The sequence below is a fragment of the Mus caroli genome, unplaced genomic scaffold (genome assembly GCF_978045245.1).
Source record: "Mus caroli unplaced genomic scaffold, Mus_caroli_1 scaffold_4, whole genome shotgun sequence".
NCBI classification, from domain to species: domain Eukaryota; kingdom Metazoa; phylum Chordata; class Mammalia; order Rodentia; family Muridae; genus Mus; species Mus caroli.
Genome location: NW_028227259.1, coordinates 25,048,548 through 25,065,371, shown reverse-complemented (window position 1 = coordinate 25,065,371; position 16,824 = coordinate 25,048,548). Strand labels below are relative to the sequence as shown.

Genomic DNA, 16,824 nt, shown 5'->3' with positions numbered 1-16,824 from the left:
ACCAGAGACTATAAAAGCCAGAAGATCCTGGCCAGGTGTGAGACAGAACGTAAGAGAACAAAAATGTCAGCCCAATTTTATCTAAGGTCCCTCCCTTTGAGTCCTGAAATCTCTCACCTCCCAGGTCTCTGGTAGAGGTGCACATAACTCTTGAGAGACTTGAGTCCCCAGGGAGTGGGGAGGAATGGTGGGGAGGGTGTGTTGGGGAGGGGACATCATCTTAGGAAAGAGGTATGAGATGAGGAACAGCCAGATGGTCAACAGGGAAGGGGATAATGACTGGACTGTAAAACATGATTAAAGAATAATAATAAATAAATAAAGGAAAAGGAAAAAAAATGCCAGCCCAGGCTACTATACCCAGCAAAACTCTCAATTACCATAGATGGAGAAACCAAGGTATTCCAAGACTAAACCAAATTTAAACAATATCTTTCCACTAATCCAACCCTACAGAGGATAATAGAAGGATAAGTCCAACACAGGAGGAAGACTTCACCCAAGAAAAAGTAATAAATTAATCTTTTCACAACAAACCCAAAAGAAGAGAAACACACAAATATAACTCCATATCTACCAACAAAAATAATAGGAACCATAAATCATTGGCCCTAATATCTCTCATCATCAATGGACTCAATTCCCTAATAAAAGATATAGGCTAACAGACTGGATATGCAAACAGGATCCAGCATTTTGCTGCATACAGGAAACATACTTCAGTGACAAAGACAGACATCACCTCAAAGTAAAAGGCTGGGAAAAAATTTTCCAGGCAAATATCCCCCAAGAAACAAGCCGGAGTAGTAGTCATTTTAATAGCCAATAAAATAGACTTTCAACCAAAATTTATCAAAAAAAAAAATGGAGAAGGACACTACATAGTCATCAAAGGAAAAAATCCACCAAGACGAACTCTTAATTCTGAACATCTATGCTCTAAATGCAAGGGAACCCACATTTGTAAAAGAAACGATACTGAAGCTCAAAGCACACATTGAACCTCACACAATAGTAGTAGTCAGGGCAGGAACTCAAGCAGGACAGGAACCTGGAGTCAGGAGTTGATACAGAGAACATGGAGGGGTGCTGCTTTTTGTTCAGCCTGCATTCTAATAGAACCCAGGACCACCAGCTCAGGGACAGCACCACCCACCATGAACTGGGTCCAACTCATCTATCAATAACTGAGAAATTAAATGAGTTACAGCTGGGTCTTATTGAGGAATTTCCTCAACCGAGGTTCCTTCTTCTCTGATGACTCTAATGTGTGTCAAGTTGACACAAACCCAGCCAGTACAGTATGTGTGTGTGTGGTGTGTCACAAGTATATCATATATGAACACTAATATGTGCCAGTGCATACGCCTATGCACCTATGCACATGGGAGAAGGCCAGAGGAGGGCAGCATGTGTCTTCCTCATCACTTTCTGTCTTATTCCTTTCAGGAAGTGTCTCTCCATGAATTGTGCTTTGGTGTTAGGCTGGCAGCCAGCAAGCTCCAGCTACTGTACTGTCTCTGTCTCTGTCTCTGCCTTGTTATCTGGATGCTAGGATCTGAACTTCATGTGTGAGCTGCAAGTGTTTGCCCACTGGGCCATCTGCTCAGGCCAGAGAAGAGTTTGAATATTTCCTTTTTCTTCACATTCTCTAGAGAAAGAGAGCATGGGTCCACTCTCAAGTCCTGCAGTGAAGGGAAAGAACAGGGGTAGAAATAACAGAACCCACAGGGACAAACCATCACCCAGTCTATGAGTAATGTTGGAAACATGAAATAGGATGTCACTAACATTTCTCAAATAAAAACTATTTCCCTCTTTCAAAATTCTCCCTCAGCCCTTGGTTCTATGAAGGGTCTATGTCCCAGTATAGGGGAATGCCAGGACCAGGAGTGGGAATGGGTGGGTTGGGGAGCAGGGGGAGGGGGGAGGGGACAGGGGATTTTCAGAGGGAAAACTAGAAAAGGGAATAACATTTGAAATGTAAGTAAGAAAATATCTAATATAAAATTCTCCCTTGGGCACATAACTTTTAAATATAAATATGGAGCACGAGGCTCCTAGTTCCTCCTGGAATGGGTTCCATTCAACATCACAACCTCTCTCTCTTTCACTCATGACCAAAGGCTCATGTCCTAAGGGACAGAAGTCTGTTGTCACCTGGACCCATGGACACATTCTGCAGTTCCCATCAGTCAGCACCACTGCCATCCCCAGGTGTCTGATTCCCTCCCCTTGGGTTATTGTGTTTGAATTTCAAGTACACTCTCGGTTAAAGAACTAGGCTTCTTTTTCAAAGGCTATGTCAATACAGCTTGAGGAGAGCTACGGATCGAATGTTGCTCAGCCAGATGAGGATGAGCACAGTAAGGAGATGAAAGATGCACCAAGAGACATGAGCCCCATTTTGCTAATTACAGTCTTTCTGCAAAGTGCCCTGTAACTGAAATTCTCCTTAATTATCTCTTACCAATGACCATTAAAAGATCCTCTTTTCTCATAGCTCACAATGAAAGCAATATCCTGAAGCTTAGGGTTTTTGTTTTTGTTTTTCCTTTCTAAAACCCTTGGGTTCTCTTCCATATTCAATGGAGTCTTCCAGGAGCAGTGATGAAGGCATCCTTCATTAGCAGACCCAGCTGGGGTACCAACAGACAGACACATCTGCAGGCAGCTGTTCCAGGGTGTCTGGCCAAGACTGTCTCCCACAGCCTGTTCCCACTGGTTTGCAGGTAGGTCCCAGATGCCGGCCCAGGCTGTGGAAAGTGCAAGAGCCTCCAGCATCCTAAAACCTCTCACAAGCCCTGAGAGGCACCATGTCCCACTGTCAGCCCAAAGCTCCCTAACCCTTGGAGCTTGCCTATGCTCCACTATCCAGCACAGGCTCAGGAACAACTGCTGAGAATGAAGCCCAGGCCACTGGGAGCCAATGGAGGTGCCATGATTTGTCCCTTCTGTGAGGCTCACAAGTGACTCCTGTGTGGCCCTTAAACTGGCACTGGCCCATGGGATGCAGCATAGGATGGTGAGCTCAGTTCATGTCTCTCCCATTGCCTCCATGGTATAGAGGGAGAGTAGAAGAGGAAAGCTAGTCCTTATCCAATAGTGGGGGTGGGTAGAGATCATATCTATTTCCTGATCACCTGGAGATGGGGCCTTGGAGTAATTCTAGTATTCATGGCTGATGGCTTTTCAGACAATCCACTGGAACTGTAGTGCTTGGGGTGGGGGGGGGGATCATAAGTGTGTGTGCATGCCTGCGTAAGTGTAAGTATGCATTCTCTCTCTCTCTCTCTCTCTCTCTCTCTCTCTCTCTCTCTCTCTCGAACATTGCATTAGTGAGTTGTCTTTGCTCAAAAAAGGAGGAGGGAGAGGAGGAGGGGCAGAGGAGGAAGAGGAGGAGGAGGACAGTGAGATGCCTCAGTGTTTGTGGCAAAGCCTGGTGACCTGAATTCTATCCCTGGGTCCTACATAGTAAAAAGACAAAACTGTCACAAGTTGTCCTCTGACATCCGCAAGTATGTCATGGCATGTGTGCATGACATTATACAAACACACACACACACACACACACACACACCCCTGGGGGGGGGGTAATTAAACCTGGCAATGAACCCCACAAAGCTGTCAAGGGGAATGGTTTCTACACCACTGCCCCACCCCACTTCAGAGCAAAGACAAGCACCACCTCCCTGCATCATGAACATAACAACTTCCCAAGGAAGCACCTCAGGAAATGATGCACCCTGTTGTTAGTGTCTGCTTACTCTCAACCCTGCTGGGGTTGCCACTGCTGGGCCTAAATTCTCTGCTCAGAATACCAGCTCTGTAGAGGTCAACTATCTGTAAATCAACCAAGACCTAAACTGTGCATTTTCAGAAATTTTATAATGCTAGTAACACTTGTTCTTAGGGAACACTGAGGTCACATAGAGTATGGCAGTAACTTCCTTAAACTCTAATTCAGAGAACTGTAATTACATCACACAACCATGCCTTAATAAAGTTTAATTTATTATGAACATAAGACCTAATGAATAAATAAGTTAAAACATGCTAATTCAGCTTGAGAAAATGGCTGAATTATCAGAATGGCAAGTTGAGTCTACTACCCTAATTAAGATAAAAGATGTCATGGGCAGGCTTCTATGTCTTCATACTGAGCAGGCGTGCTCTGCTAGTGAGCTTTTTTTCTAGTTATCAGTCTCATAAGACTCCTGTAGGCTGCTGGACCTTGGACTTTTCTTTGGTAGCTCTCTAATACCACTATACAGACAGAGCACACTGGGAGTTTTCTTTTTCTTTACAAAATAAACAAGCACAGTGAGGTGGGGGGTGGAGGGTAGAAACAAAAATACTTCTAAATTTGGCCAGAAAATGATCTTATTGGTAGCTCCGGTTTAAAAATTATAAACAAGGGACTAGGTGATGGCCCAGTGGTTAAGAGCACTAGCTGCTCTTCTAGAACCAGAGGATTCTGGTTCAATTCCTAGTATCCTGTGGCAGCTCACACTACCCGTTTCAGTTTCAAGGAATCTGGCGCTCCTACTTAGACTTCATGGGCACCAGGCATGCAGCTGGTACACAGACATGCATGCAGTCAAAACACCCATACCCAAAAATAAAAATAAACTCCTTCCCACTATTCCTGTACTCTATGATAATAAGCTGTGGCCATCTGTGGCACACATGTGATGGTGACTGCATCCAGCCATTGTAACTTCTCATTCATTCATTGTGACTTTTCACAGCCCTTGTTAACGTCAGTCACATTGAGGCACACACACACACACACACACACACACACACACCAGAACACCTCCCTCATTGTGTCACCCTGCCTCCCGCAGTTGCGGGTACAGTTTCCTCACTTCTTGCTGGTCAGCAGAGGTCATGGGTCATATGCAGTCAGTATCTCTTCTCCTCCCCAGGTCTGCTCTGTGACTAGAGAAAAGCCTGTGGTTAACACCTGGGGTGTCAGCTCTACCATTCCTGGCATTTCCATGAGTCAGTGCTGGGAAAACATCAGACTCACTCAGTAGGTATAAAGTAGGCAAGACTACTGCATTGATCTGACCACCAGATATTGGAACTGCAGCCAAAGCATGTCATTAAGCTTTTATTTGACATCATAAACCTTTAGGTTTATAATTATTCACTTTTAATAATTTAAAAGTATATTTCATGAAATGAAAATTTAAAAATTCCCAGTACTCATATACTATCTGAGAGGAGAGACTACACAGCTGCTTCCTTAACTGAGAATAAGTCAGGGTTTGTAAAAATGCAACCTTTATAATCCTAAGATCAAGCGATAGCTTCTTTTTATAATACTTATTTTTTAATTTTATTTATATATATGTGTAAGCATACAATGTGCCTGTGGAGGTCAGAGGAGAGCCGCAGTTGTAGGCAGTTGTGAGCCATCCCATATCGAATGTTGGTAGCCAAACTCAGATCCTCCGGAAAGTCACCAAGCACCCTTAACCACCAAGCCATCTCCGCACTCCTGCCTCTTTGTAATAAAGATTTCTTTCCTTGTCAGTCATCCATTACAATTGCCTTGCAATCAATTTATATTTCTATTTAGCAAGCCTGACAATACATTTAAAAAGAAACATTATAAAATACTCTTTAAGTAAGTACAGATCATGTAACAAGTAAATTTTCCTAGCAGGGCACTCTTTGAAATCAGCTGTGCTGATTAAGCTGAGAGGTCGACCCAGCCTGACCATCTGTAGTGGAGACACAAGGGGAGGAGCCCAAGGAAGGAATGAGGTCTGCACTTTAGTCTCATGAGAGCCTGTTAGTCACTTAGGAAGCTGTAGCAGGAACCACTGTCACCCTGAAACACACTCACACCTGCAGGTCTAACGTGGGCGATTTCTCCTGCCTCTTGCTGAGGGGACATTTCTCAAGGCCACCCTCCAGTTCTAACCAGACTGGAGGGACCACCTGAGACTTGCTACATCAACACACACGCTCAGTCACCTGCTCTCCAGGTGCATCCACCAGCTCTGAAATTCTATTCTAATTTATGATACTATTAGAATCCTTATGATAAGAGTCATTCATATCCGAACACTCAGAGCCCAGCTTCCGCTGAGAGCAGTGGCCAGAGGATAGATACACCTCAGCAGTAGTGCACACGTCACCTGGAACAGCAGCAATGGAGTCCCCAACTCTGGCAAGTTCTATTTTCCCCCTATATTTATTTTCCCCTTAATCTCAGCCTATGTGGTAACAGAAGAAGCACTTGTGAGTGGCTGCAGTTTTTAAAATGGGGCTTTTCCTGGAGTATAAAGAACAACTCTGAGCTAGCCACTGTGACTCATCAGGTAAGCCTTGTTTGGTCCAGGGAGGAGGAGGTAAAGGAGGGTGAGAGCACGTGGGGGGAGGGCATTGAAGCAAAAGGCAGGGCTGGGCAGAGGGTGGAGAGAGAGGCAGAGAGATTCACCAATCAGTCACAATTGACAGATAAAGCTGGTTGTATTTATCTTGTACAACATGAGGCTTTAAAGTCCATGTTCATTGTGGAACAGCTAAATCATGAGCTTTTTTCTACATTAAAGCCATATAATTTATAATACTTTTTTCTACATAGATGAGAGCTGGTGTCTCAACCTGTCAAACAGGGCAAAGCTCTATCAAAGCACTTTAACAGGTCTAAGAACTGCTGGCTTATAATTCTAGGGTGTGTTTGTTAAAGATGATATTGATCAACATGGTGTCTTGGTTTCAGTTTTGTCAACCTGACATAAACTAGAGATATCTGCGAAGAGAAGCCTCAATTGAGAAAAATGCTTCAGATTGCCTATAGGCATGTCCATGGGTGTTTTCTTGATTAGTTGTTGATGTGGGAGGGCCTTGGGATGGGGCCGCCCTTTGGCAGGGTGAGCGAGCTTCGGTGAACAAGCCAAAAAGCAGCACTCCTCCATGGCCTCTGCTTCATTTCCTGCCTCCAGGTTCCTGTCTGAGTTCCTTTCCTGGTAGACTGTAATCAGGATATGTAAGCCAGACAAACTCATTCTTCTTGGAGTTGCACTAGGTCATGGTCTTTATCACAGCAAGAGAAAGCCAACTTGGACACAAGTAGTCTACAGGAAACTTCACTCGAAGTCATGGGCCTTTCCCTCAGGGATGCTTGCCTTTCCTCACAATTCTACCACATTGAGATATGGGCTAAGTCAACCTGAACCAAAAGTGTGTGGGAATTTTTTTTAATTAGTGATATAATTCTAACATAGTCCTTCTTTATAAAGTGACCAAATCATATTTTAGTTTTCTATACAATATCTGGCAGCTTTAATCAATAAACAAAAAAACCCTTAAACCTCCTGACAGCAACAAGGTCCTTAGAATGCTTGGGAAATTGAGGGAAGAGGAAAGTAGGTATCATTGACTTAAGGGTAGCCAGTCTTTATACTTACAGCTCTGAGCCTATACTTACAGCTCTGGGTCTTTTTCTCAGGGCTTGCAGACCCAGTTGCAGCCCAGCTCCACCCTGGAGACTGAGAATGGAAGCAGGCTCTGGGCACCTTCCTTGTTCTCCCCACTGCCCACTTCTGACATACTTCCTGTAAGATGTGTCTGAGCCGGGGTTGCAGAGGATAGCACCGTGTAGTTGCATTGCAGTAGAACATATTGCTCTCTATATTTTATATCTAAACTAAAATGATCACTGGGCTGGGAAGGAGGTTCAACGTGTGCCTGCCACACAAGCCTAAGGGTCTGAGTTGTTACCCATGTAAAGAGCCAAGACATAGTGGCACATGGCTAGAAGCCTAGCATGGAGGCAGGGTAGGGCAAGATAGGAGGTCACTGGCCAGCCAGTATAGTCGAATTAGTTTGCTACAGGTTGGTCGTGAAACACTGTCTCAAAAGCTAGAGCGTGATTGAGAAACACATCCAATGCTGACCTCTAACCTCCATAGGCATGTGCACTCACATAAACACATACACCCCACACATACACACACACACACACACAATTTTAATTTAAAAAAATGAATGAATAAAAGAGTTTCAAAACAATCTTGTGGCAAATAGAATTAGGTAGACACTCTGGGTCTGAGCCAGTTACACTGGCTCTAGTTTGGCCAACATGAGTGTCAACACTGACATATAGATGCAGAGGATGTGGCTGAGGCAGACAGACCAAGCAGGATTGGTTGCAATAAAGCAGCTGGAAGGTGGTGAGGAGCCAAAGTTCCCAAGGAAGTGCAGAGAAATGTGTGTCTGGATGAAAGACAACTAAAGACCCCGAACCCTTGATTGGGAGACTGTGGTTGAGCATCTCTGTCACACAGGAAACAGCACAGGATACTGTAGGTTTCTTCCATGGTAGCAGATTTGCTCCATGCCCCTCAGGGTTTGCTTGAATCAACAGGCCGTGCGGCTCCTACACTCTGTCCTTTCCTATCCATAAATACCTACAGCTACAGCATGGATGTGCTCTGTCCTCTAGCCTCGTGAGTAGGAGGCTTGGTCCTGGGGCACCACTATTCGGGGCAGGGGAAGCAGGATGCAAATCTCAAATGATGACAAGTCTCAAGTGATGACCAGCCTTGGGTCAGTTCTCTCCTTCCACAGTGGGTGCTGGGGATCAAACTCAGCATGTCAGGCTCACACAGCTTTTGCTCAGAGAGCCATCTCACTGGCTTGCTATATATCTCAAGACTATCACTACACATCTCCCTGGCTAGCCTAATAGGGTTCCATAATAGGAACCCATTATGTAAAGAGCCTTTGGGTCACTCTGGGGGCTCTGCCCTCCGAAGAGACTGAGATAATGCCCAAGAGAGGGTCATTACAGAAGCTCACCCAGTGTTCTGTGGCTTCCTGAACCCAGATGCAGTCTTCACTCCCACAATGTTCCCACTGTGACCATCTACCACACCATGAGCAAATGAGAAGGCCCTCACCAGAGCCGAACTGATGCCCTTGAACCCCTGAGCTTGGCAGCTAAACAAAGCTCTCTCCTTTGTTAGTAGCCTGCCTCACCTGATAGTACACTAATACAGTTAATTCACACTTGCAGACAACACCCTCACGTGCATTATTCTTGGACTTTCACGCTCCCAGTGTTGCTCTTTTCTAGCAACATGGCCTGTCACTGGCTCTTGTGCAGTGTGACAGCAGCAGTAAGCTACAATACAGTCAGACATGCTATTGAGAGGAGAGACCGCTCTACGGTGGACCATGCTGTCAGCATGGTAGAATGGTGTTTTCCATCCTATCTGCACAGCACCCGTGTGTACTCAACAGTCTCCTGCTAAGCTGGCTTTGTATTAGATGATGCTGCCCACACATGACTGTGATGAGTACACTGTCTGTGTGTGTATGTACACACACAGACAGTGTGTGGTGTGTGTGTGTGTGTGTGTGTGTGTGTGTGTATGTTGGGTTTTGCTTTGTTTTTAACTGTGGGGAACATTTTATTAGTAGTGTACATGTGTATGCACATTAGCATATATTAGCATATATATCACAGCATATAGATAGAGGTCAGAGGACAACCGTGGAATCTCAGTTCTCTTTCTGTGCACTATGAGTGCTAGAGATCAGACTCAGGTTGCTGGGCTTGTACAACACAGCCTTTACTCAGTGAGCCATCCCAAACACCAAGTATATCCCTGGCTGACCTAAAACCCACAGGCAGACCTCAAGCTTGTAGTGACCCTCCTCCCTCTGCAAGGTAAATGCTGAGATTATAAGCATACAAGTATTACAAAGTTTTGTGTGTGTGTGTATATATTATATATATATATGTGTATGTGTGTGTATATATATATATGCACGTGAACACTCCAAAGCACATTGTCAAGCAAAGTGAATGAAATGTATATTCATGTAATAAATATTCATTAAGTATTTTAAAATAATAAAGTCCATTTTAGAGTAAGAATAATTATGCTACAATGAAAGTTACACAAGGATCCAGTAAGACAGCTCCACTGGAAAAGGCACATGCGAGCCTGCAGACATGATTCAATCCCAGACCTAGTGAAGGTGAAAGAAGAGAAAACCAACTACATCAAGTTGTCTCTGACCTTCATGTGGGAACCTTGGCACTTGTGCTCACACATATACATACCACTCATATACACATCTATACACACCACACTGAGCATACACATGTATGCATATATACACTGCACACACACACATTTACACACCATGCACACACATACCATGAACACATGTACACACAGATATATACACCACACACACATAAATACAGACCATACGTGTGTGTAAACACACACACTAACTAATATTTTTTTTAATTATTTACAGTTCCCTGGATGTAGTCTCTCTGGTTCGCAGAATCATTGACTATTCTCAGATTCAGGATGGCTGTGAATTACTGACAGGAAGAATCAAATGTGGAGAGATAGGAGGCCTCAAAGCTCAAGTTTCCAAAATAAACTTGTGTCTGAGAGAAAAACATGCCTCACAACTTGGAGGACTATAACAACAATTTTTAAAATAACAAGGATTCTGGGAGAAGGGAGAGCTTTGGATCTACTAACCTACACTTGAGTGAGGAGTCACTCAGCAGACATCAGAGCACTGAATGCTTCCTAAGAAAGCAGCCTGGACACCCCAAGGATGTCCACACCACCGTCCAAACACAACAGACAGGCTGTCCACCCAGGCTTGATGGCACTTTTAAGACACACACACACACACACACACACACACACACAGTATCAATCATCAGTTGTCTGCAAACCTATAGAGTCTGAGGTTCTCTGAATGAATGGGGAGGCAAAAGTGACCACAAGGAACAGTTATAAAGATTCTAGCAGCCTTTATTACAACAGTGCAATAGTATTTCATCCCGCACTCAACAACATTAAACCATTGTCTTCTATAAAGCAGCTCCAGGAAGTTAGATACATCTGTAGCAACTCTCACTCAACAGCGGTTGGTGCTCAGATGTCACACCACCCCAACAACATGTAATCACTTCCCAGCAGACGTGGCATAAAGCCTGTACACACATCAGAACATGCCTCACAATCAAGTACTTTATTACAGAACTCTGACATCCATGAACTCTGTGACTACTCATGCTTAGCATTAGCTGGTTATACCAAATACCATAAAATACAAAATGATAGGAAATATAAACATCAATTTGTATTTCAAGTTTATAACATTTTATTTACAAAAATAGGCTGGGAAGGCCAGGGTTCCCCCACCTTACAGTCTTTCCTGGAGAATCCACTGCATCCTCTAGTAGCTTCTACAGTTGCATGGATTCCTTCAGAGCTACACTTGACTAGAAGCTCGGGTAGAAAGGAAAGAGAGTGGGAGGGGCAGGAGGGGAGGGGCCGGGAGGAGGACCACGAACAGTCATACCGGATAAATGGCTTTACTGGGAAGACCATGCCCGGCCCCACTGGTGATGAAAGCACGCTGCTCACACACCCATTCCACACTGCTATGTACAGGAGCCGTGGCTGCTCTGGGTTCTGAAGGACACTTATTCCCCAACAGGACAATGTCAGACAATCGCTCCTATGCAGACACTAGGACATGACTCCAAAGACCGGGTTGTGACGGCAGATGCTTGGCCCATATTCCTCATAGTCCTTCTTGGTGTGACAGACCTGAAAGAACTCCGGCTGCAGGAGGAGCAGCCAGAAAGAGGAAGAAGATGAGCAGGTGGGAAGAGGAAAACATTGAGCAAATGGGAGGGACTTATCCAAGGGTCTCTGCCAATCATGGTACCACACCTGATCTGATAACAAACCAGGCAGAACTTGACTTCGCTTTTTAAAATTCACTCAGCAATTCCCAACTTTACAAAGCAACAACAAATCTACTTAGTTTCCCTTACTGGGATCAAAAATGTGTCAACCTGAACTAAAAATGGCTGCTAACAAACTCTGGGGGTGGGGGGGAATATTAATAAATAAAATAACCACATGGAAGGGACAATGAGCAGGGTGGATTTTTTTGGTTTTTTTTTTTTTTGGTTTTTGGTGGTGGTGATGGTAGTAGTGGGGTGATTTGTTTGTTTGTTTGTTTGTTTTGTTCTGTTTTTGGTTGCTGTTCTTTTCAAGGCAGGGTTTCTCTATGTAGCCCTGACTGTCCTGTAACTCACTGTGTAGACCAGGCTGGCCTCTGCCTCCTAAATGCTGGGATTAAAGGCATGTGCCACCACCGTGTTTGTTAATAAAGCATACAATTTAAGTGACTAAAATATTTTTATATCAAGTAGAATTTGTTTTGCATATTTAAAGCCATGCAAACAGAACACATGCTATTTCACATTTGTAGACAATACTTATCCAAACTCAATAGGAAAGCACAAATGACAAGAGATCAGGGACTTACAGTTGAGGCTAGCATTGAGCCTCCAAACCACATGGCATAGCGCTGCATGTGGTGAGTGATCACCTGCACCTCCACAGGCTTAGGCTGAAAAAGAAAGCAACTGCGTTTAGTCTGCATTTAGTCTGCACAGTGCATCCTCCAAGCAGTGTGTCCATGATAGACAGTGACTCCTCCGGTGATGGCCTCAGTCATGCTATAGGCCCAGCCCACAGATTCAGGAGACCCCTTCTTCCAATACTAAAACACACAATTAATCAAACCAATAGCTTCCCTCAAACAAATCACAGGGTGTAGCAAGGCCAGTAACAAAGTGAACCCCCAAACACTATAACAAAACAAACACTGCACCGGGCACCTTCACTGCCGTAGGTTCTCTTCCCCACCAAAGCCCACCTCAGGGAGAAGCCCAGACAGCACCCAGCAGCTCAGAGCTGTGGTCTTGGATGAGCATGGCCTGGCTCCCCACGCACAGCAGTTTTTTTCCATTTAATGAGAACATTTCCTCACCACAAGCCCATCTTGTCTCTGCACCACCCTGGTCACACACACTGATGCCTGACTGACCCAGGTGGTTTTAAGGACGACCTCCCATGAATTCCAGCATCAACCCTCGGCTACCCCCCCCCAGTGAAGCTTGGCTCTACCCCCACAGCGGCTGGCACACAGCCTCCTACCTTTATCCTGCCTCCACTGAGCTCTTGGCTCAGCTTTAACCTGGCGTCCACCACTCTTTTCAAATCTCTCTGCAGACGACGTCCGAAATCTCTGAACATTGTGGAGCCTCCAGAAAGAACGACGTTCTGAAAGACCAAAGTGGACAGTGCACAGCCTTGGGTGAGACTGAGTGCCTGTGATGGTCCAGTCTCTGCCTACAGCAGGATGACTTATGTAAGTAACACACTGTGCAGCATGAGCGCCCCCTGTCGGAGTTGAAGGCAGACTGCTGCTGGGCTGCCTGCAGCAACTCTCCCACACCCTCTCCTCTTCCCTGCACTGAGTCCCCTGGAATCCTTCAGCTGACACCACCAGCCAGAAAGCACAGGTTTGCTGTGTTTGCAAAGACTGGTTACAAACTGCAGAGATATGGGGAGGCTGGGACTTGCAGCTCGAGAAGCAAATTGCCTATCTTAGGCTAGCTTTAGCCCCTGAATTGCCATTCCTTGTCCACCTCTGTGTCAGAACAAACATCCTTTGACTAATGTATAAAAGTCTTAGTAAGCTATCAGCCTAGAAGATCCCGAGTTTCCGCCAAACCAAAAGTTAAGACAGTCTACGAATAGCATTTGGGGCCTACAGAAAGGCTCCCCCATCTTGCTCTAGTTGCCTCTCTTACATGCCCACCAATGCATTTGAACTTGTTTTGACCTATAACTTTCTTCATCCTGTAAAACTCTGAAAATGCTTCCACATTGGAACATGGAATCTGGGGTGACCCCAATCTGCATTTCTGGCTGTGGTCCCCTAAAGTGGGCTCTAGGATGGGCTCCTGCTTTCTTTAAGGGTGACACTCCTGCGTTGTGGGATGACTCTCCTCAGAGCTCTACCATGCTATCTGTCTCTGTCACTAGGGTCTGAACTCCTCAGAGTCTCCAACATGTCTGATTCTACATGGCATTAATAACTGCCCCCCTTGAATCCCTCACCTGAGACCTTTCGCTAGCCAAAAGGCGTGCATTATATATATATATATATTTTGTGACAGCACAATACTAAACATTTCCCTGGTACTTCCTACACTGTAAGCAACTGAAAACACATAGCAATTCATGCCCATGCTCCCCATGACCCGGGCAGAACCCTGACAAGAGCCAAGAAGCCAGAAAATCCACATTAACTGACCCACAGGCTCTATATAATAGCCAACAGGGTCTTCCCTCCTACTGGAATCCTTCAGAGCTGCAATGCTGAAAGGAAGCATATTCAAATCCCCTGGGGACATTTTCAAATGGCTCCTCCCTCTGCCCACAGCCCCATGATCACTCCAGCCTCTATCATGCGACCACACCAGACGTCTGGTGGGTGAGGCAGGATGAGAATCATGAAACTGACTGACTGTTACAATGAAAGGCAGCTCTATTCTCTCAGGCTACAGAATATTATTTAGGACAATGAAAGTGAAATTGCCCTCATTTAACTTTCTGACAGAAAATATCATTTGAGAAAACTATAAAGAAAATAAAAACCATCCTTCAAGGATCCATGAGTTCCCACACTGCCTTTCTGGATGCCAGGCACCCCATCAGCCAGTCAATCCCTCACAAGTTTATGGGAAAGCAAAATCACACAGATCCAGGCCAGAGAGCCCAGGTTAGGCTGGGTCTGTTCCACTCATTACTGCTCGCTGCCAGTGAGAGATGGCCAAGCTGAGAACCACAGCTGCTGAGGTGAGATATGTAGAGCAGGCAGTAGAGACAGAGGCAGAAGAGCAGAGTCCTGTAAAGCCATCTCAGATCTAGTCTTCTGCCTTGATACATAGTCCAGCTCTAACATGAGTTTATGTAGAAATTTCAGCTCTAATAGCCTACCCATAGCCTTAGGAAAGCCTACAAGAAACCCACACTCTTGTTCACTCTATACCTCAGGATGGCTGCCCCATGACTTTCCAGGGAGTCTCCTATCTGCCTCCTACCTCATCTGAGGAGACTAAGATCACAGACAGACTGCCACCCTAACCTGGGTTATGGATGCAGATTGCCACCCTAACCTGGGTTACTTACATATATACAGCAAGTCCTTTTACCCACTGAGGCATCTCCCCAACCCAGACTTTCACTTTTTTAAATGTATAAAGCAAGCATGGTTCATTTTCTTGGAAAACATGAAATGAATGTCGTTAGTAGGTCCCAAATATTGTTTCTAAAATGTCTTTCTCTAGAATGACAGGAAGTTCATATCTTAAAATGTGATTTTTACATTTTTAAAACTTTTTCAAAGTCATAGGCCCCTTTAAGAATCTTTAGATTTAGAGGTATGAGCCCTTTCTTGTGCCAGAGAATGTTCCCAGTGTGGCCCATGGTCTGCCCAATGCAACTTTAGGAGTTTAGTGCCTTTTCCCAGTGATAGTGCTTGCTAAGGGAAGAGGCTGTATCCCTGGCCAACACAGTGCTCCCCTGGTTGTCACAGTGCTCCCCTGGCTGTCACAGTGCTCCCCTGGCTGACACAGTACTCTCTGGCTGTCACACTGCTCCCCTGGCTGTCACACTGCTCCCCTGGCTGTCACAATGCTCCCGTGGCTCTCACAGTGCTCCCCTGGCTTTCACAGTGCTCCCCTGGTTGTCACAGTGCTCCCCTGGCTGACACAGTACTCTCTGGCTGTCACATTGCTCCCCTGGCTGTCACAATGCTCCTGTGGCTCTCACAGTGCTCCCCTGGCTTTCACAGTGCTCCCCTGGCTGTCACAGTGCACAGGCATAGAAGTCTCTAAGGGCATTTAGTTGTACAAAGTGCATCGTGTGTAAATGTGTGGGTCAATATTACAGCAAGAGTGAAGCTTAGGAAAATGAAGTCCCTGAAAGCAGCAAGAAGTATGGTGATAATGGTGATGGGTCACCTGAGAAGTACCACATTTTGAGAACCCACTGGTTGTCCTTACTCCCCCTGAGTCTTCCTAGTGAGTCACCCTGTGAGCAGTCATCTGGATCAGGAAGGCCCACAGGCTTGTTTGTGAACTGGTTTGTTGAGGCAGAAAACTGATCAAACACAGAATGGGACTTACAATGCAATTCAGTTCACATAGAAGATCTTGTGCAATAGCTGAATTTAATAGTGATTCTACCTTCTTCATAAAGGATCACTATTGGGGCTGGGGACACGCATATGGTCTGCTAACCATCTCAATAGTTCATCTTCACCAAGCTAGTGAAAGACACTATGTCGGTCAAAAGACACTGAGTCGGTCACGGTCCCTTCCTGTAGCACAGGTGGCTCTTCCAAGGACACTAGGTCAGTCACCATCCCTCCTATCCTCACACTTTGTCTAACCACCTGAGAGCATCATGCTTCCTCCTAAACATTTTAGGTGTGTGCACACTAAAACTGTCTCACATTGCAGTGGCCATCTTCAAAGCTGCATTCATAAATACTGCTCCTTCAATATCTTGTTTCTTTGTCTTTTAATAACTTTTACATCCTTTTTCCCCTCCAGTCCAAGACCCAGCTCAATTTTACAATTACTTGCCATGCATTTGCAATGGATTTCTTAATTAAAAAATAATAATAATCCACTAGGGAATGAAGTAAATGATCACCAGAATACCCTAGTATTCTGCAGTGCTGTAAGATCTCAGTGCTGTAGACCTGCATAACTCAGAGCTTGGGAGAACAGGAAAACATATGCCTACTTAGAAACTAAACTACCTAGCCCTGCACATATTTCCTAAGTGCCAAATGCTGCTGTGTGCCTTTACAGGCACTCTGCAGTGACATCAGCTGACTTAACCTCTGACATCACAGCAGTCTTATGTGAGTCTAAGC

General features: G+C 45.0%; 1 protein-coding gene across 1 annotated transcript; it reads right to left on the bottom strand.

The window, feature by feature from the left end:
* Positions 1 to 11,145: 11,145 nt before the first annotated feature.
* LOC147005030 (actin-related protein 3B-like) lies at positions 11,146 to 13,157 on the bottom strand. The gene is made up of 3 exons (XM_085836134.1): positions 13,026 to 13,157; positions 12,352 to 12,435; positions 11,146 to 11,636 (listed from the first exon to the last, which is right to left on the bottom strand). Exons 1-3 carry the CDS (start codon positions 13,122 to 13,124, stop codon positions 11,541 to 11,543), a joined length of 279 nt encoding a protein of 92 aa, XP_085692260.1. The 5' UTR covers positions 13,125 to 13,157; the 3' UTR covers positions 11,146 to 11,540.
* Between the last annotated feature and the right edge of the window lie 3,667 nt (positions 13,158 to 16,824).

Coding starts and splice junctions, on each gene's coding strand:
- LOC147005030 (XM_085836134.1), bottom strand. CDS start 13,124: ATGTTCAGAGATTTCGGACGTCGTCTGCAGAGAGATTTGAAAAGAGTG. Junction 12,436..13,025: donor TCAGTGGAGGCAGGATAAAG/GTAGGAGGCTGT, acceptor TTTCTTTTTCAG/CCTAAGCCTGTGGAGGTGCA. Junction 11,637..12,351: donor GCTCAATGCTAGCCTCAACT/GTAAGTCCCTGA, acceptor CTCCTCCTGCAG/CCGGAGTTCTTTCAGGTCTG.